The sequence below is a fragment of the Leptinotarsa decemlineata genome, unplaced genomic scaffold (genome assembly GCF_025532065.1).
Source record: "Leptinotarsa decemlineata unplaced genomic scaffold, Ldec_3_MD MMD2_tig00003736_RagTag_RagTag, whole genome shotgun sequence".
Lineage (NCBI taxonomy): Eukaryota > Metazoa > Arthropoda > Insecta > Coleoptera > Chrysomelidae > Leptinotarsa > Leptinotarsa decemlineata.
Window position 1 is genome coordinate 5944821 of NW_027412593.1, and position 22779 is coordinate 5967599.

The 22779-nt window shown below is 31.2% G+C and overlaps 1 protein-coding gene across 6 annotated transcripts in view; it reads right to left on the reverse strand.

The window, feature by feature from the left end:
• The window catches only part of LOC111503591 (uncharacterized), a 38110-nt gene extending 20672 nt beyond the window's left edge, over positions 1–17438 (reverse strand). For 3 of the 6 annotated variants that reach the window (XM_074178354.1, XM_023157943.2, XM_074178353.1), the window contains exons 1-5: positions 17305–17438; positions 11932–12083; positions 7268–7391; positions 6422–6790; positions 6003–6357 (exon numbers count right to left, since the gene is read on the reverse strand). In XM_074178354.1, coding sequence (XP_074034455.1) covers positions 6003–6357; positions 6422–6790; positions 7268–7391; positions 11932–11998 — 915 coding nt within the window. In that variant the 5' untranslated portion in view covers positions 11999–12083; positions 17305–17438. Of the gene's footprint in view, positions 1–6002; positions 6358–6421; positions 6791–7267; positions 7392–11931; positions 12084–13303; positions 13455–17044; positions 17276–17304 lie in introns of those variants that run through there. The other 3 variants (XM_023157940.2, XM_023157938.2, XM_023157941.2) reach the window with 3 other exon arrangements.
• Between the last annotated feature and the right edge of the window lie 5341 nt (positions 17439–22779).

The following is a 22779-nucleotide window of genomic DNA, read 5'->3' on the forward strand; positions in this document are numbered from 1 at the left end:
TCTCCAGGAGAGTCATGTGAGTGAAGAATTCACGAGGTCCTACCTTTCAGAGTTTGATTTGACATTTGAGCAAAATAATCTATGAGCTTCTATTTTTCATTGTTTCCATGATATTCAATGTTTTTATTTATGTAAGTTCAAGTTTCAATTTCGAAGTATTTCATAAATTATAGATAGATATTTCATTTTCTCTGAATGTTATGATATAGCACAAATTTTCGCAATTTCAAATCAATATTTAGATCAATATTTAAATTCACTTTAAAACGTTTTTGATCATATCTTTCACCTCATATTTTTTTAATAGAATTTTATTCCAATATAATGTGTGTCATAAAATAAATACAGAAAATATTTTGAATTCTTTTTTTTATATCAATGCTTGTGATAATTTATGATATTATGATATTAGTGTCATTCAGGATATTCCTCATGATTGAATAATAATAATTTAATAGTAGTTTATTTACATGAAGATTAAACTTCCTCTTGAAGATGATCACTTGGTGATCAAAACACGTGTCGAGGTGTTAAAAATAACGATTTGGTGTTGGGAAAAAACTCCAGTAATATTCAATAATTTATTTGCTCATAATATTTAGATGTACAGCAGAGTGAGTAACAATAATAGCAATAAAATAGAAAACCCATAAAAATTGAAACCTTGTGCATGTGTATTCTACTAAAACATGAGTCTGATCTATAAAATGTAATAATAAAGTAAAAATAATAATATTAAATATAATAAAAGTGCGTATATATATATAAGTGTGTTATGTACACTATAAGTTTAGATCAAAGAGTTATACAATGATAATAAAATATAACAAAAGTGAATTGAGTATGGGAGTATAAGTAAAGTTGGGCGCCCACTTTTTTTAAAAATCTCTTTTGATGTTCACAAATGAAGGGGTTATGACCATATGTAACTTGCCCTGTAAGGATTTGCTTCAATTCCTTATATCTGAGCAGATAGATACTGGTAGAATGGGCTATGTTACAGTAAATATCAAGGACGCTGTGAAAGAAGGAGCTATGTGCACATAACCCCTTCTTCCATTAGGCAATAATACGTTTCAGTGCCATGTGCGGAGTATTAAGCGCATGTGCGTCAAAAATATAATTTTTTACCTGCTAGTGGCCAGTCTGTACGTTACGTACATGTCACTGAGTAACGTTTGGCTGAAGTACTAGTACAATCGAATCGATATTGAAATGTCTCGGGTACAAAGAATGGTGCAAAAAGTGCTAGAATCATATGATAAAGAGAATAATGTTGATAGGGAATCTGGTTTTACTCCATTCAGGGAATGCAATGATGAAAAACATGATACAAGAGATGGTGAGTTGTACATATTTTTCTCGACTTCCTCGTGATATAAAAATAATATGGTACCATTGAAAATAATATTATGATTTTTGATAACGTTTACAGGAAAAGAAAAAGATATAGCTTCGTTTCAGACAATGTCTACGAAACAAGATTATAATATGCAGTTCTTAGCGGGACCAAGTGGTGGTAAGTGCATAAACTATTTCGTAGTCAACTTTATACATGTTTGGTTTTGCAGTCAGTTGAATCAATGAAAGAATTTTTTACGTTTGGTTTTATCATTTGCAAAAGCATCCTCAGAATTTCTATTTTCTGAAATAATATTTTTTGAATAAATTATTATAAAAGTTCGAAGTCACGATTGAAATATACATTTACTCTTATAATTTTTCATCAACAGTCCATTCAACTGAAGACAGGGTACATATCTTTTATTTCACTATCTATTTGTACGAATATTTCATTTTGATTGAATAAATGGATGAATATTAAAAATTAGTGAATAATTTTTTATGAAGTGTCCTAAAATAAGATGTAAAACTCTTTCTTTATTTAAATTAAGTAATTTGAAATCAAGTTGATATAAATAGGGCCGTAACTACGTCAGATTAGATCAGTTTATTGCATTTTGATATCTCAAACTAAAAAATAAACCAGAATCGGTTCTATAGTATACTTATCGATGATTTTCAATTTTAGTTTTTTCCGAGGATCACGATGACTACCAGTCTAGTAGTAGCAACTACCAACCAAACTCATCCGAATCAGGAAGTGATTCTGATGAAGATCTCGATCAACCAAGTCGGCTGAAACCAGAAAGTAAAAATACACGGACGGAATCAGAAGCGGAAGATGATATGAATATAACAATGGATTCTGCTTTTGTTATTGATGGTAAAGAAATACGGAACAGTGAACAGGGTATAACTACTAGAGGTACAAAAAGAATCAAAACATTTCCTATAAAACCAAAAAATTCAAAGATACGAACCAAAAACCCAGATTCGTGGAAAAGACATGCGGCGAAACACTGCAGAGACAAGGGACAGAGTTATATTTCAAGTAAAGGGAATATTGTAGCTCCTAAAACCATTTGCTCAGGCTGTTTATGCACTGAAAAATGCAGACTGAAATGCAGTACCAAATTCAACGCCGACAAACGGAAATCAGTACTGGATGATTTTTATAATCTTGATGTAAACTCAAAAAATGCCTTATTATTTAGATGTATTACTCCTAAGGCAGTTGCTCGTGAACGTAAAAATGCTGTGAAGCATAAGTCTCATTCATATAAGTACTCACTGGTTTTGGGTAATCAGAAAATTTATGTTTGTAAAAAGGCCTTCTGTGCATTATATCAAATCAGCCGTAAAAAAGTCGACATTATCAAGAGTAAACTAAAAACTGGACAATCATTTCCAGCCTCAGATAAACGGGGTCGACATATGAACAAACCACACAAAATAAGTGAGGCTGTAGAGCAAGCCATTATCTCGCATATTAATAAATGTCCCACAGAACAATCACATTATTCCCGTAACAGTAATCCACATAAAAGATATCGGGCCCCAAATATGAACATGTCACTCATGTATAGATTATACATTGAATACTGTAAGGAACAGAACATGCCAGAAAATTTTTTTGGCGAAAAATGAATGCTACATAACGGTCGATCTGCAGCAGACAATGCCTTTGCCGAAAATCACCACTTCAAAGGCTTTCTACTTACAACAAATCTGGTTTTATAATTTGGGCATCCACTATATCACCACTGAAGGCCACCAATCGATAATGCAAACCTGGACCGAAGATGTAGCCAGTAGGGGTAGTGCGGAATTTTGCAGCTTATGGAATTTTGCGCAGACTTGCGAGAATGTGAAAACAAGAAAACTGACAGTGTGGTCGGACTCCTGCTCTGATCAAAACAAGAATTTCCACATGATTTGCTTACGTCAGTTGCTATTATCGAAAGGTATATTTGAAGTTATCGATCATAAATTTCCCGAAGTGGGCCACACTTATCTAGACTCCGACACAGATTTTGGCCGGATTGAGAAAGTTCTCAGAAGACATAGTACTATAGTCACCCCTGACCAGTACAGACGAATAATTAAATCTGCATGCACAAAACAGTCGGTTGTTAATGATATGGAGCAATATTTTCGTGATGTGGATAGTTCACTAAATAAAATGGGATTGGTTAATAAAAAGAAAAACCTGTTGAATGAGAAAGTTCCATTTAGGGATGGTATAAAATGGATACATATTGAGGAGTTCGGCAGCTCCCTCTACAAAGAACCCTGCGATGAGTATACGCCCTTTAAAAAAGTTTCCTTTTTTAAAAATAAACCGCCTAAAAACTATTCGCCTCCTACAGAATTTGAATTCACCAGAATCCATAACAAAACAGGAAATATTTCTGAGAAAAAATTCAGAATATTTGGGAGCAGTTACCTTTTATCTCAGAATGATAATATCATTGGTGAAGAAATCGACACCTCAAAGCAACAAAGACGGCGTGCCAAGTAAATCTCATGATTAATTTCAACTTTATCATTTTTTATGTGTTCCTATATTTTTTTAAGTTTTGAAGATTTTTTATTTACGAGAACTTCGTTGAGATTCTTAGAGATTGTATGGTTATTTTGGATTATTGTTGTTATTAAAGTACTTAACACTTTCTACATTTTTTTATTTCACCTAGTCCCTTCATGCCATGAATGGAAAATTATGTACGTATGAAATGAGATTTTTATCAAAAAATGGTATAATAGCAAGAAGCTTTAAATCCTAAAAAAAAGAAGCACAGTGTAGGCTTTACTATTACACAAATCAAATTATAAAACTATCTCCAATTAAAAAATGCCAGAAAGTTTTACTAAAGCGGATATATCTCATAAAGTCATATTTGTAACATAACTCCTTCTTCCACTTGCCCCTTCAAAAAGGAGCAGTATATTCAAGGCAGTTCAAGTTAAATGTACTTTAAAGTTGTCTGTGTTGTTAGGGTCCAATTTGTATTAAACTTGTTTTCTGTTTGATGTTCACAAATATGAGCAGTACATGAGCAGTTCAAGTTAAATGTACTTTAAAGTGTTCTGCGTCTGTGTTGTTAGGGTCCAATTTGTATTAAACTTGTTTTCTAAATTTCTCTTTGAAAAGCTTAGAGAATTAGTTCGGGGGGCTGGTTTAAAATCCGTACCATCAACTTCTTTTTAAATAGGGAACAACTATCAAGTGTTTTATTTCATTTGGGATTTTTCTGTAAATTATCGGGCATAGATAAGAGAGGAATCTTTGGTTTTTTGTAGCTCCAACTTTTGATATTCTGGTTGTTTGGCTTTTCATTCGAGTATTGTATCGATGGTCTATTTGGGGCAGTTCATACTTGTGTTGGTGATGGTAAGATGCAAGATTAAGGAAGTACAGTTGATGGATTGTAAATAGCTTAGATTGTTGGAAGAGTTTATCTGACGGAAATCTGTAGCTTTTATTATACATTATCTTTATCAGCCATTTTTGTGTCACTTCTAGGTTTTTAATATAATTCATGTTACACAAACTAATGTGGACATATGCAACATATGGAAACCACTAATTAAGCAGGAACGCAGCACTACACTGGGCAAGAAAACCAGAGTAAAAACGGGACAGTGGGAAAAGTGAAAGCGCCCAAGTGACTCATCGCCTCAAGTATCACGGATAGGCCAGTACGATTGTGTAATAATGAAAACGTCATGAAGTTACTTTAAATTGAACAATTTGAAACAAATTTTGCTGCCACGTGTTTCATACCCAAAATATTTGAAAAAATTTCATGGTATAAGCCAGTCACTATGCCAAAATCATCAGCACCTTCTCTGTTTGTGATTCGGCGATAATTCATAACCGTTTCTTTCATGTTTATACATTTTCATTGGTTGTTGATGTGATGGGGTGTCTTGAGGCGCTCATCTTCAAAGTATTCACAGACATCTTGGAAACACTTAGACCAGTTGTAAACTCTTGTTTTTCTCATAGCAGATACACCATCGGTCTTTGTTAACATTTCACACACTCTGTTATTCTTTAGATCATTTGGAATTACTTTTTTGATTCTTTTGTTTTAACAAACAAAAATCGCCAAGATATTAAAAACACATCAAACCTTAACGGCTGTCACACACAAAGTAAACAATCAATACAGCTGAAAATGTTATCATACTTCAGGGGTACGTATACTAACATAATAAAAAAAATAACAACTGGACTCTCCAAACCCATATTTTGAAAATTAAAAATGTTTAAAAATCATCTACAGTAACTTCAACATTTGAACTAGTCCATACACAGTGTGTTGTTAGATCTACTATAAATAGTCTGTTCAAATTTTCTCCCTGTAATCACCCTGTGATTGTTGCCAAGAAAAAATAATTTATTTATATATAGAGAAGAACACTGTTACTAAAATAGTTTTCATATATGACATCAATTACAAAACCTATTAACTTCATTCAGGTATTTTTTTGAAAATTAAAAATATTTCTTCAAATATTTTACATTTTAATATAAGAATGGTATTATTTGATTTAAAAAAACTATTGTTTTTCATAAAACTGAAATAAGGTGTCACTGAATTTATCAAGATAGTTACCAGAGTCTGTTAAGATGTATAAATTTATCTTACCTCAGTCAATGAACTTCGATCATCAAGATCAATATCATTGAAGTCCGAGATTATGAGACTATCCTCTTGAATATTCTGCGTTTTGATAAATTTGAAATATTCATCAGACATTAATGTATAGTCAATAAGGTGTGATAAAACATCTAAAACCAATTCACTCTGTGGCAACAGAATCCGTTTCAATGTATTATTAGTGGATAAGGAATCTGGTGTCCTGCCATACATTTTGTACATGACTTGATCCATTTGTTTCCACTCTTTCTCTTCACGAATTCTCTTCCACTTCTGATACAAAATATATGCACGACAAAATGCTAAATCAGATTTATTTGTGGGATCTTTGGTTAAAATTTTTCTGAAAATCATTTCACAATGAACAACATTCAATCATAATCAGTAAAAATAACATTCAAACTTACCCATAAATTAAGTTCAATAAATCCTTTGCTTCGTCCGAATAAAGGTTCAACTTAATTTTCATCAAAACGTGGTACAATCGATCTTCTCTATACATTAGATAAGCATTCAATATCTCAATTATTCTGAAACAAATTTTGGAAATGGACTTGTTATAAGATCGTTTATTTGGTTCATTTTGCTTGCTTGGCAAGGTTTCGGCTTCTAAATCAGAGTACATTGTCAACAACTCCTCCATATTATCCAAGTAATTATCCGTGAAAGGACACTCAAGTTCATCAAAAAACAGTTTGAAAAACTCGATGTGTTTGAAAAGATATGATTTAACTGCTTCAGAATGATCAAAATGCATGGCTTCTTCCCTAAATGACCTAAAAAAATGTCCTTGTTAATTATAGAAATATAGTGATAGTAATATTATATTTCCAAACGTATAAAGTGATATGATGGAACAGTTATAAGTGCAGAATGTGAAACTTTCACATTCAAATTATTATTTATTATTTCGTTTGATATACTGTTGTACACACATCCCTTTAGTTGATTATTTTGCTAACTCAACTAACTAAAGAATAAAGCAAAAAGAATTAGCACCTTTAGCTATGTTAACTATATAACGTGAAAGAGTAGAAAACTCAATTTTAGTATTTTATGATGTATTTAATAATTGTTGCGTTTCACATAAATCAAATTACTTTCATTCACTAATTGTGAATTATGTTTTTAATTGAAATAAATTATACAAAAGGGCAATTTTTACATCGAATCTCTTGAGTTCTCAGCTAGACCACCGTTAGTGGCTAAGTTAGGAACTTTCAGTAACTTATGACAATAAAAGTTTTACTTACTGAATATACCACTTCATAATGATGTCCAAGTCTCTTTCAGTATCAGCAATGAAGAAGTTTTTGAATTTCGTCCTAACTTTATCACTCCATTGAAAAACAATATCCTCCGGTGAAGTATGAGCATCTATAATAAAGAATTCAAACTATATATAAATAATATGAAAAGAGAAAATGTATTTAAAAAACAGACTCAAGAAAAATCATATGGGAATATCAGATACAATGAAACTATGTCAGAACGTGAATCTGGGTGTTCTCCTGGTCACAATTTATAGATAGAATTTATAGAAGAATTCTAAACTTTTACAGAACAGCAATATGACATCATTATTCAGGCTATTTTTGTTATACTAGCATTAGTGCCTTAGAATATAAAATTCATGTCAGACATGACTCATCAAAACAGTCATCACCCGTCACCCGTCATTCAACAATTCCTGAGCGATGCTCATGCAACGTTCTTTTTTCAGCAATTTTCCATAACAATTTTCCTCACTTTCTGGAGCGTCCAGGGTAAGCATCGTCATTCACATTTTCCCGACTTATAAATATTTTTCTGACTCGGAGTACAATTACCATAAGTCACTGTCGACATTTCAAGTGTTTCTGAGCACGTAATTCCATTTGTTACAAAAAATTTGATCAAAATTCTTTGATCCATTTTTTTTTCGATAACAGAAAATCGGCGAACTCTTAAAATACTTCTAACTTTTATGCCTCTCACCAACAAAATCAACATTTTTAAACAGCTGAAACTGTGAATATGTGTTCGAGACGAGTGTACCAACACGAAATTTGAACATACACCTATTTTTTGAACAGACCTCATAGACTGCAAGCTAATGTTGAAATTAAAGGGGGTCATTCGAGACCTCTTGAAAATGTATACCTTCAGTTGTGGTGGTACATTTCGAAATCTTGGATGAGTGAAAACAAAAACTCAAGTGGGGAATAATTTGTCAAAAGTTCTTGTACGGTTTTTATAAATAACGATACCAATTACGACTGGGATTTTTCCTAACCAAATGTACAAAAAATGAAACAGAACATGCAAAAAAAATCCGGAATTTACAAGAGTGATAAATTCCTGTATAGAGCTTTCGTGAAATTGATTTTTTTCAAAAACTGTCATGCCGTATAAATTAATCGTTTTATGAGGAGGTAAATGTAAGATCAACTGTACAAAAATAACCTAATTTATATCGCATAACAAAACAAAAGTTTTCAATATGACAAACTAATTTCACAAAAGTTGTACAGGAATTTATCACCTTTGCATATATAGAAGTATCTTTGAAAACAATTCAAAGTTTTCCTGTCACATTTTTTTAGCAGATTGGATATGAAAAATCCTAGTTGTAATTAATATCTAATTTTATAAAAACTGTACAAGAAGTTTAGGCAAATTACCGCCAACTTGTGTTATTGTTTCCAGTCTCACATGCACCATCTACAAATGAAATCATAAAGCTTAAACTCATTTTCTACTTCACAACTTTAAAAATCATATATTGTCGAGAATTATTATATGACCTCCAAAAATTTCATTGTGAAGAGTAGGTTTTATATCAAGTTTTCTATTTTAGTGGGGGAAAGAGCGTGGAGAAAATTTAAAAAATACAGTTACGTAGAAATACTCGAGTTCGTCAGATATTATTAGTGTATATTTGCTTTGTCTTTATGATAACAGATAGATATGAATCTGACGATTAAATAGGGGGTTGGATGCGAAAAGTGGTAAAAAAAAAGTTATTCTAGCATGTCAGACACTGAAAGGGAACGTTCAGTGAGATCAAAACAGTGTTGGATTTGAATTACTGACGATTAGGACGTGACCTACACTCATGACTGATTTTTCAAAATGTTAAAAAATGCCAACTTAAAATACCCAAGCGTGTTAGATGTTTCTACTATGGGTTCCACCTGAAGTCGCTCTAAATGATAATTAGACAATTATATAAATGGATATTGGAAACCTGACAATTTAAAAAAAATTTAATGTGACAGTTTTTGAATAAAATAATATTTTTTTTGTTCCTTCTGTTTATTACTGGATGAAATGAAGTAATGTACATATATACATATATAGAAGTTATCATTGATAAAAAAGTATATAACAAATATAATTAAAGAAAAATTATGTAATCTTCATTATCACTGGATTTGTCTCTAAGGTTGGTTTCCACTTCTTCAACTTCCTCGTCATCCCGTGTTTCTGTAAGCAAAAATGCTAATGGTACTTCACAATCTGTCATTAATTTTATGATATAAGGAAATGTACCTGAATTCGAAGTTTCTTCGAAAATGTCAGGTGTTATGGCGATACCATCGTATGCTTAGGGAAGTTGGTTTCTAACGTTCGCAGTTTGTTGGTTATATCTCCATAACAATACACCATAACAATCTCCATAACAATACAACGCAAACAGGTAACCAAAATAAAGAATTCAGTGTCATCATCTCGCGATGTCGTTTTCGGGGTACCTCAGGGAATTGTTTTGGGTTGTGATTTCATGAATCTTTTTGCAGACGAAACTTTATCAATTTCAGGAGATAATATAGAAACACTAGCTGATCAAACAAATAATGAACTAAGAAATGTTTTGAAGTACATGAATCGCAATAAATTAAAACTCAACACCTCCAAAACAAACTTATCAACTGGTTATAAGCTATCACTCATCAACAATCTCAACATAAGATTACAAATTGCAGGTGATGTAAGAACTCTATTACATCACCTGCAATTTGTAATCTTATGTTGAGATTGTTGATGAGTGATAGCTTATAACCAGTTGATAAGTTTGTTTTGGAGGTGTTGAGTTTTAATTTATTGCGATTCACAAATTGCAGGTGATGTAATAGAGTTCGTAAGTGAATTCAAATACTTAGGTTTCATGGTGGATAATCGTTTATTCCTTCATGCTCATTTTGATTATATATAAAAAATAAATTACTAAAAAAATATATTTTTTTTCAAGAATTTCATCTCAGCTTTCGATGTACTCAAAAATTACATTATATATTTGTATAATCCAACCCCATTTTGATTATTGTGCTAGTCTTTTATACTCATTTAAACAAAATAAGGTATCGGCTTTACAAAAGTTACAGAATCATGGAATGAGGATTATTTTACAAGTGAATAGGTATTCCAGTATATCAAACATGTTAAGTACATTGCAATGGCTGTCTGTTTCCCAGATACTGTACGAGTTACGAATGATATTCATTTTCAAACTAACACATAACTTGCTTCCAACTTATTCTGAGGAATTCTGTATATATAAATCTCAAATCCATAACCACTTAACAAGAGCGAGTAGCTCCCAAAAATTCCACCTTCCTTGAACTAATTTGACTAGTACGATGAAGTCTTTATTTTATAAAAGTTTGAATGAGTATAACAAACTCCCACTTTCGTTGAAAGATTCAATAAATGTTTTCCAATTAAAAAAAAAACTCATGGACTATATAAAATCTCATCCCTGATTTTCTTTTTCATGTTTTGTAATATATTTATTATGTATATCCTCATGTTGAAACCATTTTGGAATCTTGAAAAATGCGTTTCTTTTTTTTTCTTCTATCATTCATCATTTTTGTTATTTATATGTTATTTACTTATATATTTTTAAAATAATGTATGTATATTAGGATGCCCTAAAGAAATCAATAAATGTTATTATTATTATAATTACGTACATTAAATGAGAAGGGGTGAGACGTATCTGTTACTTTGAATGTTTTATTGAATATTTCCATCCTAGCACTGTTGACATCAGCTAGTTTCTTCAATAAGTACAAATGGCAGATGAAAGATTCCATGGTGAGAGATAATGCTGTTTGTTAAGTTTCAGATCCCATTAAAATTTCTAAAGGCCTTTTTTGCAATATCTGTAAAAAGCTGGGTTTAAATCACATCCAGTGAGCGCATGCGTATTTTGTAGTGCTTGTGAAACAAGTGGGGCCAATTTAGCAGAGTAATCCTGATAGAATTCCCTTCAAAATAAAAAAAATATTCGCGCTCAAGTACTTCGCTGTGACTTTTTTTTATGACTTTGTGACTCCCCCATGTCCTTATGTCATGCTCAAATTGTCTCATTACTGAAATATATACTTTTCTAGATGTACTTAACTTACCTGTTCTTAATATGATTCACTTGAGTTTTTTTGAGGATCGATTTTTTTTTACTAATCTGACGGGCTGCCCTCAACGCACGCCACTATATTTATAGTTTATATTTGGTAGGGGTATATTACAGGGTGCAAGGTTTCTCCCCAAATGATTTTCTGACGCGCTCGAGTGACACGCAAAATCACCGCTTGGGCTCACCTACTATTAGGTGTGTTTTTGTTTTCGGTTTCAAAAGTTGCATTCATGTTCACCATTGAAAAAATAGTGGCCTTTTCGAAAAAGACGATATGGCTTGAATCACTTTTATGTCACAAATTGGTAGAAATAATACCTGTTTATCTACATTTCATCCAGATAAAATAGCTTATTTCAATTAGAAGGAATACTTAAGGCAACACAGTACACAAAAATATTTGATTGATGACTTAACCATTAAATAATGCTTTACACGATTTCAATGAGAGGTGAAAGAATTTCAAAAGATTAACATACATTTTGTATATAAATTGATATTTTTTCCTCTTACCCAAGTCGATGGTATTAGATTCTTCCTCCAATTTGATGACTGTCGGTAATGGTACTTGCACCTCCATTTTCAACTTATATTGATTTTCATTAGACAGGAACACGAAAAGTTTTTCTCTCAACTAAGACATTTTATGATAAGAAACGAGCAATCTGAAACAAAGTAGTCACTATAATAATTATTTGTAATATAAAATTAAAATTATTCATTTTGGGTGTTTTTTACTGTATGAATTAGCCACATAAAGCTTCTTCTGCTAATAATGTTATCGCCTATTTTGATAACAATGATACATCGAATTGACTGTCAATTTTCAAGTGTTTTTTATAAACTTATTGTAAAAGTGTAGTAGCTACTTCCTTGAATGTTTACAGTTTTCATTAATAATGAGAACATTTATTTCATTACAATTTTCATTATTAGACTTAGTATATGTTTTTAATGCAGAAAAGGGCTATCAGGTACTTGTGTAAAGCGAAATGGCGGGATTCATTTAAACTCCTTTTTCGTGAACATAATCCTTACAGTTATTTCAATATTTATATTGGAAACCGTGTCAATTATTCATAAAAATAGGGAGAACTATGAATCTACAGCCACATATCACACAAGACGTTCAAATGAACTGAATCTACCAATTCCAAAACAATTTTGGTTAAAAAAAAACTCGTTGATATATATATATATATATATATATATATATATATATATATATATATATATATATATATATATATATATATATATATATATATATATATATATATATAATGGAATCAGGATAAACTTCCCAATGAAATCAAAGAGACTCCTTTCATCATATGCAGAAAGAAATGTACAAAACTATCAAGTGATAAAGCCTGTTATGACCTACAAGAATATTTTGACGATGTCCTGTAATTTAGAATGTGTGGAAATTGCGGTTGTACTGTGTGTGAAAACCATATTTTTTATTCGTTGTCCTAGTTCTCGTCATGTAACCTTTGCATATGTATGTATATAAAGTTCATATTTTATTTTAATCATTTACATTTTATACATTTATACTTCACATCTTATACTTCATGTTTATATTAATATTTATTTATGCCATTGTGTTTGTAACAAGAATTTTATTCTTAAAACTTTTACAAAAAATGTTGTTTTGAACATTCAGATAAAATGAAGATAACCACACCCCATATTTGAAACTCACTTACTCCAAATTGGAGTAATTTTGATCCTTTTTATCATTCTTTGAACTCTTTCAAACTTTCACTATATCATATTTTTTGATACTAACTTTACAGAAATGTATTCGCGGTATCACTTTTTTGAGCATTATTTTTTTCATCTATTCTCTAACTCTTTAATGTACGGTAAAGTCACTTACCCAATTTGTTTTTCAAAAATAAACTTTGTTTCTTAATCATGATAGGGAAATACCAACAAAAGAAATATACAAAAGTGATTCAAATTTATCAACTAACTAGAGGTTCTCCCAATCTAAGGGGAAGCCCTCAAATGTGCTGACAGTGCTGAAGCATTTCCAGTAACTGCTTCAGTTTAGTGGCTGATGCAATTCTTTGTTATTATTGCGCAATCCTTCAACAAAGGTAGACAAAAAAAAAGTATTCTATTATACTCTGTTCCAAGACAAAAACGGCCAGTATGGAAAAATTCGGAACAGTGAGGGGATACAAAGTCTGTGAAACTAAAAAAAGGGGGCCTTTTAAAGCTTATTCAAATGACTTTTGAAATTTATTCAACTCCAATTAGTTTCGTTGAGTTGTCAATTTCTTTCGTGTTAATTTTTTTATGGCGTTCTTTGAGAAGATAATTGAAAAAAAACACTTTTTCATTGCCACTTTTCAAACTGTATTAGATAGTGTTCACATACTTTGAATACGACTTTTTTTCTATGAGATACCATTATCAATTTAATTTTTTTTATATGGACTGGACAAAGAATTATCTGGTTAACTTTTTCATAATTTAACCTTGATGTATTGTTATATATTTTTTTTCCTTCGAATTGGGTATACTTGTTCACATGAATTATGTTGAACACATTGCAAATAGTGAATAAATGGTAATAAAATCAATGTAAATTGAAAATTATGAAACTGGTGAAGGAATTAAATTTGGCTCCTACATTAGCAGAACCCCATGATTGATAAATAATAAGCCATGGAAAATCAGTTATAGAAGGAATGTGGGACCTAGAGTGAGCTTGAAATTATGGCATAATATGATTAGATAAAATGATTTTTTTCTTTGATTACATTCTGTTACCTTAACGTTGAGTTAGTGTAACTTTTGATACCTCCGTTGAGTGAAAATAAAAAATATAGGAATTGGGTACAAAATTAGTCTAACATTATGGCCAAAATGTGGTTCTGTTTACTTAGCAGAGGTGGAACCTATCCGGGGGGTTTCACAGATGTGAAACAGTATTTTTTGATAAGGAAGACAATAATGTTGCATAACTTGTCGACGGGTGGCACCAATTCTTCAATTCAAATGGAAAGGGTTTTGTGATACCTGGTTTGCTAGGTATTTCAATTCAAATGAAACATGGAAATTTCATTTATTCACGACCAAATTTACACCAAAAAAGTATGTTATTTTCAGAGCGTATTTTTTTGCACATAGCTTTGTGAATTCTCAAGATGTTGATTACCCACCAACATATTCTTATAGCTACCAAAAGGCACACTTGAAAAAAATCCTAGCTCAATCAAGAGTCAAGTTTTGTTTCCAAAATTCGCCACTCTTTTAATTATGAGTATCAAGGGCCAACATTTTCAAGAAATCTAGTGAAATACTCGAACTTTATGACGCTATAAAAACTTTTGAAAACACACTATCCCCACAATAGTGGGGATAGTGGCTTCAAGATCGTGCACGGCTGAATAAATGACTTAAAAATTGCGACGATCTTAGCCAATTCTGAACGAATTATAAAGTTTTATTTTTATTTATCGACCTTCGAATCATAATGGAGAATTTAATACACGTGTGGAAAGGGCAAACTTTTTAGTTCACCCCAATAAGTTATTACGCAAATTCAAACTATTTTTCTTAATATTTTTCAAGTTTCACTGGATCGACATTTATGTTCAATAAATAATAGAAATAAAATCATGAGCATATGATAATAAAAATATTATTAAAGGTAATTATTATTTAACCATATCACTTCAAAACTTTCAGGAGAATAAAAATTAGTATTTTTTTGGTAATACTAGTGTGCTTTTTTCTGGAGTTTTCTTTAAAATTCATTACAGAAAGGTATCTGTAAAGTTAGAAACTTGTATATGAATAATTACATACGTACAACTTGCAGTGTTTTTCCATCGATTAATGATTATAATCTTAAGGTAATGACTCAATTACCTTTTATTCAAAAAGAAGTAATTATAAAAATGCTAGCAAAGTTTTGTGAGTCATGCAAATGGAGCTGTAAGCAAAGTTTTAATATTTATTTTAAAATGATATTACATTCGAACCATGCTCCAAGGCGTGGTGGATTTGACTTTTTATTAGCTGCCCTATAAATTTATAATCAATAGCTTTCATTTCCTCCAAACCGTGCTTTATGGCACATTCAAAACCTTAATTTTACTGACAATTTTGCTGTCCTCTCAATTCCAAATAAAAAATACTTTCAAACTTCAATGTTCTTCTGTTTTGAGTGTACAGAAAGCTCTCTGCAAAGTTTCAAATTGAAATTTCAAAGTTGAATCAGCAATGGAGTTTTTCTTGGAATTTTTTAAGTCAATTTTCAAGTGCACATGTTACTACTACAATTATTCATTTTTGTCAAAATTCAATATGGCTTATGTTATTTTTTAAATGAGTTACCCCAGATTTTAAAAAAAGAATCATGAAAATCGGTCCAGAATCGAGAAAGATATGGAATTTTTTTCCGAGCATCGCATCTTTTAAGAAATTTATTCAGCCGCGCGCGAACGACTCTTTTGAGTAAAGCTCTCTAAGGGACATATAAATGCCAAATTTAAGCCCTATAGGCGCGATTTTGGCAAAATGAAAAATTTTGAAATTTCCGTCATATTGAATTTTTGATTGCTTATATCTGGCCAAGTTTTCGTTGCACTTTCAATCAAAATTCCACATAAGGACCACCTTAAAAAGATCTACTGACCCTGAGATTTTGGTGGAGCTATTTAAAAAACTTTCTTTTAATGCTGTTATATCCGAAAATATTTTATCTAGGGAACCACACAGGTTGACAAGTTGATAAATCTTGATAAGAATTTTAAGAGACATAAATCTTTGTAATCATAATTGTATATTGTGCCTCTAAGTGCATGGAGTGTGTATTAGTACACGTTTTGACATACTCAATATCATCTCTAGATGATCCAACTGAATGATTATTATTATTGTTCTCTACATGTAAGTTGAATCTGTAAGATGAGTATTATTAGTATGGGTTGGTAATAATAATGATTGATATGCTTATTGTAGAAAGAATCAATATCATTGGCAAAGCTATGATAAATATTATTTTGCATTAAAAAAAACAAAACATAGGTACCTAAACTATATCCATCCATGAATTGTTTCCATTGATGAGGAAGATAAGATTTTTTTTATATTCACTTGATCATTTTTACATTACAATGCTTTCAGGTTCTGGAGAGAAGATAGATTAGTGATAACTTTCATGATGTCATTAATTAAAATTGCCTGAAGGAAAATAGATGAAGAAGTAGGTTTTCAAATTAGTTAGTTTTTAATATTACCATTCCAAATTGGTAAAACATTTGTTGAGCTCTATTTTGATAGTGGTTCTAGTTTTAGGCATTTTTCTCCAACCGACAACTTATGATGCTGATAAATAATTAATTATAATCATTACACTCAGAAAACAGGCTCGAAATTCAGGTATAAAAGAGTTTTGATATGAACTACAACTGAGGACGAATATGAATATATCTTCATCATTTGTCATTTATTATTCAAGCCTTCAATTTTTTATCTGGAGTGAATTGAAAGTTCAAAAGTGAAACAGTGACTAATTCATTTCGAATTATTAGAGGTAAGAAACAGTACCACCTAAATGAACCTTATTACTCATTAGTGGTATGAAAATCTTGGAGCTCACCAGTGTACTCTTCATGAAGTTCTGCTAGAGAAAGAAAAATGTGCGAAATACAATCCAGGAAAACATGAAAAGTTTTATTACCCTTCGAGAATGCAAAATGCTGAAATTGATAACCAAAACTTGTAAATAAAGTAAAATTTATTTTTGTTTTGGAGCGAATGGGCGATAGAAAACAAAAATGGCTGCCAATTCGATAGTGTGCCCTGCTAACATAATCACAAAAAACACCAATCACTTATATTTGAAGATCACACACTCACAATTATGCATTGTCATGTATGAAGGCATCTAACCATTAATTGAGGAATATAACAATAAATTATCGAATGATTGTCTATAAAAATCTCAACACCTCTCCTCACTTCACTTCTCTTATTTTTCTGAAGTGTCGCCAACATACCAATATAAATCTTCATTTTCCACCAAATTGCGCGCTACAACTGCGCTTTACTTAGACAATGATGGACATATTTTACATTTCAAAAGTACTGATTAGTGTTCGTTTGATATATGTTCATAATAAACCGGCTAGTTCCCTTAAAAACAAATACTCTTCAAAAGTGTGTAGCATTTTTGGTTGCAGCTCTTTCAAAAGGGGTAATTATTTTTATTAGCAGGTGTACGCAGTGTTGACATTTTGGTACTTAAAGATATGTTCCAAAAATAACCACATCCTAACCGTTACTAACCGGAATTTTTGACAGCAATTACTTGAAAAATATGTTGGTTACTTTTGGAACTGGACGGATGTGTAAATTGTGACATTGATAAGTCAATTGATAAATTATTTTCGATGCGAAAATTGGAAACCACACACTGTCACCACATTAAGTTGATCATCCGTTTTGAGTTCTGGTGAATCAACGGAGAAAGATGAAAATCATAGACATTGAAGCCGTGAGCTAACGATAAAAATATCTTTGTATCCATAGCTTCAGTCTGTTATCAACCGCATTCGATAAAATAAATGATTGGCAATTGTAGATATGGATGCTAATTTTAGTTGGTTTTTGAGATTGGTTTTACTACACTTTTGCGTTCTTTAAGGATATATGCACATTTTGATGTAAAAACGAAGTTCAGTTCCTCATCATAAGTGTATTTGCTATTCAATAATTTTCAAATGTTATAATAAAGGACCTGAGTTCATTGGTCCACGTAAAATGAAACATCAGCAGAAGAGGACAAAAAAATTAAGTGAACAAAAACAAGACGTCTTCAATATTATTAGTTTGGAAGTTTACTAATTTTCCCCCTTGGTTTATGTTAGGTTTTTATGGGTTTCCTGATAATTGTCCGAATAAACCTGTTTGAAACTAAATAACTCATTAGTTTCATTACCCGAATGAGATACTAATTGACAATCGGAACTGTTCAGTATCAAAAAGTATCTGAGTCAATACAATTTTATGAAACTGGTTATGATGGAATGCTATGAATGAGAGGCATAACAGAAAACATAATTTTCCACTCTCCAATTACGGAAACTATTTGGTTCAGAAAGTTTTTTGTATTTATCACAAAAACGTGAAAGTGAGCGTGGTAACTTTTGACAATCACCTGTTCGATTATTCCAAAAATTGTCATTCTCCCAGAATAAAACCTTCAGATAATATTTTAACGTTTGGTTCACCCGTTTTCAGGAAACTGTGTTCTATATCTAATCGGTTTTTCAGTAGAACCTTTGTTAATAATCTACATACAAAGGTAGAACCACAAAAGCAGATATTTTAGAAATGCCGAAATACATTTCGAGTTACTGTTAGTACAGAATATTTTCAAAAACTAAAGATTATAGGTAAGTGAACAGATCTTACATAGTTTTTAGTTCGTAAGATTTTGGATTGTTTGAAATCGATGAAACAGTTGGATACTGAAATAATCTATAATAAACCAGAACAGGTCTATTCCACTATTTGAAGTTTAAAACAGTTTTACGCAAATTCCTCCATTCATGGAATAACTCGTCGCAGGTTTCAACCAATTTATTTCGTCGATCTATCTAGGAATTTTGTCGACGACATCCTTAGAGTAATAATAAGACAAGAGTTGCCATGCCTATACGTGCCTATACAATGCATGTATTTTGAATCGGGTATCGTACTATCCTTTTCTGCGTACAACTTATGTAGAGGGGGGGTGGCGGGTAATGAGAGGTTATGGAGAATTTGTTTACATTTGAAGTAAGTTGGACCATAAAACAGTTTCGGTTGGTTTAGTTGATAATCGGAGGGATATATATTTATGAAATGAATCATTTCAGGTGAAAATGTATTCTGTTCAAATAGCTCCTACAGGAAATCTGATTCATTATTGATGATTATGGAAATGAGGCCAGTTTTTCTACCACCTACTAGATTTTTATTTATGTATAGCTTTATAATAAAGCGCGTGGTTTACTGGGTTAAAATTAAATTAGAAATCATGAATATTTATAATTACGATTGAGGTTTGATATTATTATGTGACATTATGTTTTTTTTTCAAAAATTCATGCTGACGAATTCTATAATTACGAAAAATCCTTAATGCAAATGAAAAAAACTGTATTCAAAAATGAAAAATATAGTTCTCATATGTGTGCCATATAGGTCCTATTCATTCTGTGATCAACAGATTAAAAAGCTTTCTGCTCAATGTTCAGTTTGTATACTAAATAGTTATTCTGGTGCAACCGGTGTTGAATCTGTTATTGCTCACTTAACAACTAACTTACGTCACACAAAGATTGATTTCCGTTTTGGTTTTTCTTTCCTTGCACGAGGGTCTCGAGTATAGACATATAGACAATATTCAAAAAGAAATAACGGATGTCAATTTTCTAACCTTTTTTTGGTTGGGATATATCAAATAATGAAATAATATAAATCTAGTTTCAAAAACTTTATTTATAAGAATGAGATTAAAAAAAAATATCATTAAAAACATCAAAAATACCCCCTTTCATAATGTCGGTCCACAAAGACCCTTAGATATCAATTTTGAATGAAATCACATAATAATATCAAACCTCAATCGTAATTATAAATATTCATGATTTCTAATCGAAAATTCTTTATATCGGACCTCACAAAACTTACCGCTTTTGTTGATCTGAGAATAAATCACAAATTTCTTCATCTGATTTTATGAAATTTACATTTATCATTTTTATGAATCATTTCATTTGAAATAATTTAATTTTAACCGAGTAAACCATGCGCTTTATTATGAAGCCATACATAAATAAAAATCTAGTGGGTGGTAGAAAAACTGGCCTCATTTCCATAATCATTAATAATAAATCAGATTTCCTGTAGAAACTATTTGAACAGAATACATTTTCACCTGAAATGATTTATTTTATAAATATATAATATCCCTCCGATTATCAACTAAACCAACCGCCATTGTTTTATGGTCCAACCTCAGAGTAATAAAAAATAAGTAGAGATGCCCTCCGTATATAAATACAACAGATTTGTACACAACCAGGACACAGTATTTAGAAATACTGTGACCAGGATATCCATATCTCTCACAGTAAAATGTGGACAAGGGGACTAAGGGAATTGTTTACATAATCCTCTGGACTGGATACAGGGGCGTGCGGAAAATATGTTAAGAAATTCAGAAGTATCTATAAATGAATATTTTTAGTTGCAATGACTTTATTATTACAAGCTTTTATTTAACTTCAAATTGTTTGGGTCAATTTTGAACCACTTCCAGTAAAACTTAAATTTGACTAGTATTCATCATTTGGGTGACAAAGCATTAAGTTTTTAATTAAAAAAAAACAAGATGATGGACGAATTTTGTGAATCAATATCAGATTTGAAATTAATACGTTTATTTTGATTTTTGGGCTCGGAGATTATGAATGTTCACGTAAAGAATCAATATTACGGACGAGTTTGTGATTTATGGTACGAGATTTTATGCAAAATTAGTATTTAGGGGTTTCTGTGGTAGATCATTAATTTTTTATGAAAATTCAAGATGCGGGCGAGTTTTGTAATTTATGGTCAGATTCTATTCAAAATTAGTATCTAAAAGGCTCGTAAGGTCGGAGATTAAGAATTTTGGATTTCACTAGTTCGGACTTCCATTGTCTAATATATAAAATTATTTGAAATCCCTGAAACAACAAAAAAAGAATTGAAAATGAATAGCTGAAAATAACAAAAATATTAAGCAACAATAACCTGAAATTAAATAATAGTGAGAATAAAATACAAGTAAAAATAGAACGATTGAACAAAAATTAAAGAAATGAAAATAAAAATAAAAACGTTAAGAGACTCCAAGCTACGTTAGTTCACGAAGTTTCGATTGTTAGTATCTACAATCGTCTTTGGGTGATGACTGGACTGATTCCTCCAAGAGATGACTATTTATAGGTCGTTCGAGTACTTTCACTTATCCCCGCTTTCCATTTTTTTTTCCGCTTCACTGATTCAGTGGGAGATGATCATTTGGCGGGAGTTGGTCATTTTTCGCTTGATAATGGGTTTCCATGTGTTGCGTATCTCTATGCTAGCTTGGCTGAATACGTTGTTGGACAACATGTATGCGGCTACCTTGAATTTTCTCCTAAACCAATGTTCCTCTCTGTGTATGATCTCAACTTGGGACCACTCGATGTTGTGTTGATAGGTCCAAACATGGTCTTCTATTCCTGATTTGCTGGTTTCCCCTCGCTGTGTGTGTTTCTTGTGCTCGGCAATGCGAACCTTCAATGGCCTCTTAGTTTCACCAATATAGGATTTTCCGCGCTCGCAAGGTATCCGGTAAATGCAATTCTTGGAATCGCAGTCCGCGTTTGGTGGCCTGGATAGTGTTACCGGAACTGAAGCAGGTTCTGATGTTGTACTTGGAACCAATTCTTCTTATCCCCTCCGATTTTGGGTTTAAATTCAAGATGAGTTTTGTGATTTATGATTCAATTCTAATCAATATACCAAATTAAGGTGTTTTTGGGTCCGGAAATTGTGAATAGTTTGTAAAAATTTAAAAATAGTTTGTAAATAATTTAAGATCGTGGACGAATTTTGTGATCAACTGTCTGTAAAATTGTATGTAGAGGTTTTTGGGGTAAATTATAATTTTTCTAAATTGGAAAAAGATATAGGATCATTATTGTAATATATATATATATATATATATATATATATATATATATATATATATATATATATATATATATATATATATATATATATATATATATATATATATATATATATATATATATATATATATATATATATATATATATATGTATATATATATATATATATGTCCAAATGTTTTTTAAAAGAAAATCCTAACTTGATCCTCACTCTTTCAGATAAAGGAAATGTAACGGTTGTTATGGAAAAATATCAATACATTCAATTGTCTAATGACATTATCAACAACAATTCTGCTTATAAACAATTAAATAAAGATCCTACCAATTCCATTCAAACGAAAGCCAATTCCTTGATAAAAAAATTAAGAGAATCAAATCAAATTGATGAAATGATGAGAAAGAAGCTGACTAGCTACAGCGGTATTTCCCCAAAGTTCTATGCTCTACCCAAGGTACATAAACCGACACTTTCAGTAAGACCAATTGTAGCCTCGATAGGATCTCCTACCGAAAAAATTGCTGCACTGTTAACGAATATCTTGACGAAGGCATATGACTTTGACAATGAATACTACATAAAAGATTCATTCGAGGTAACAAATAAATTTAACAACACCTC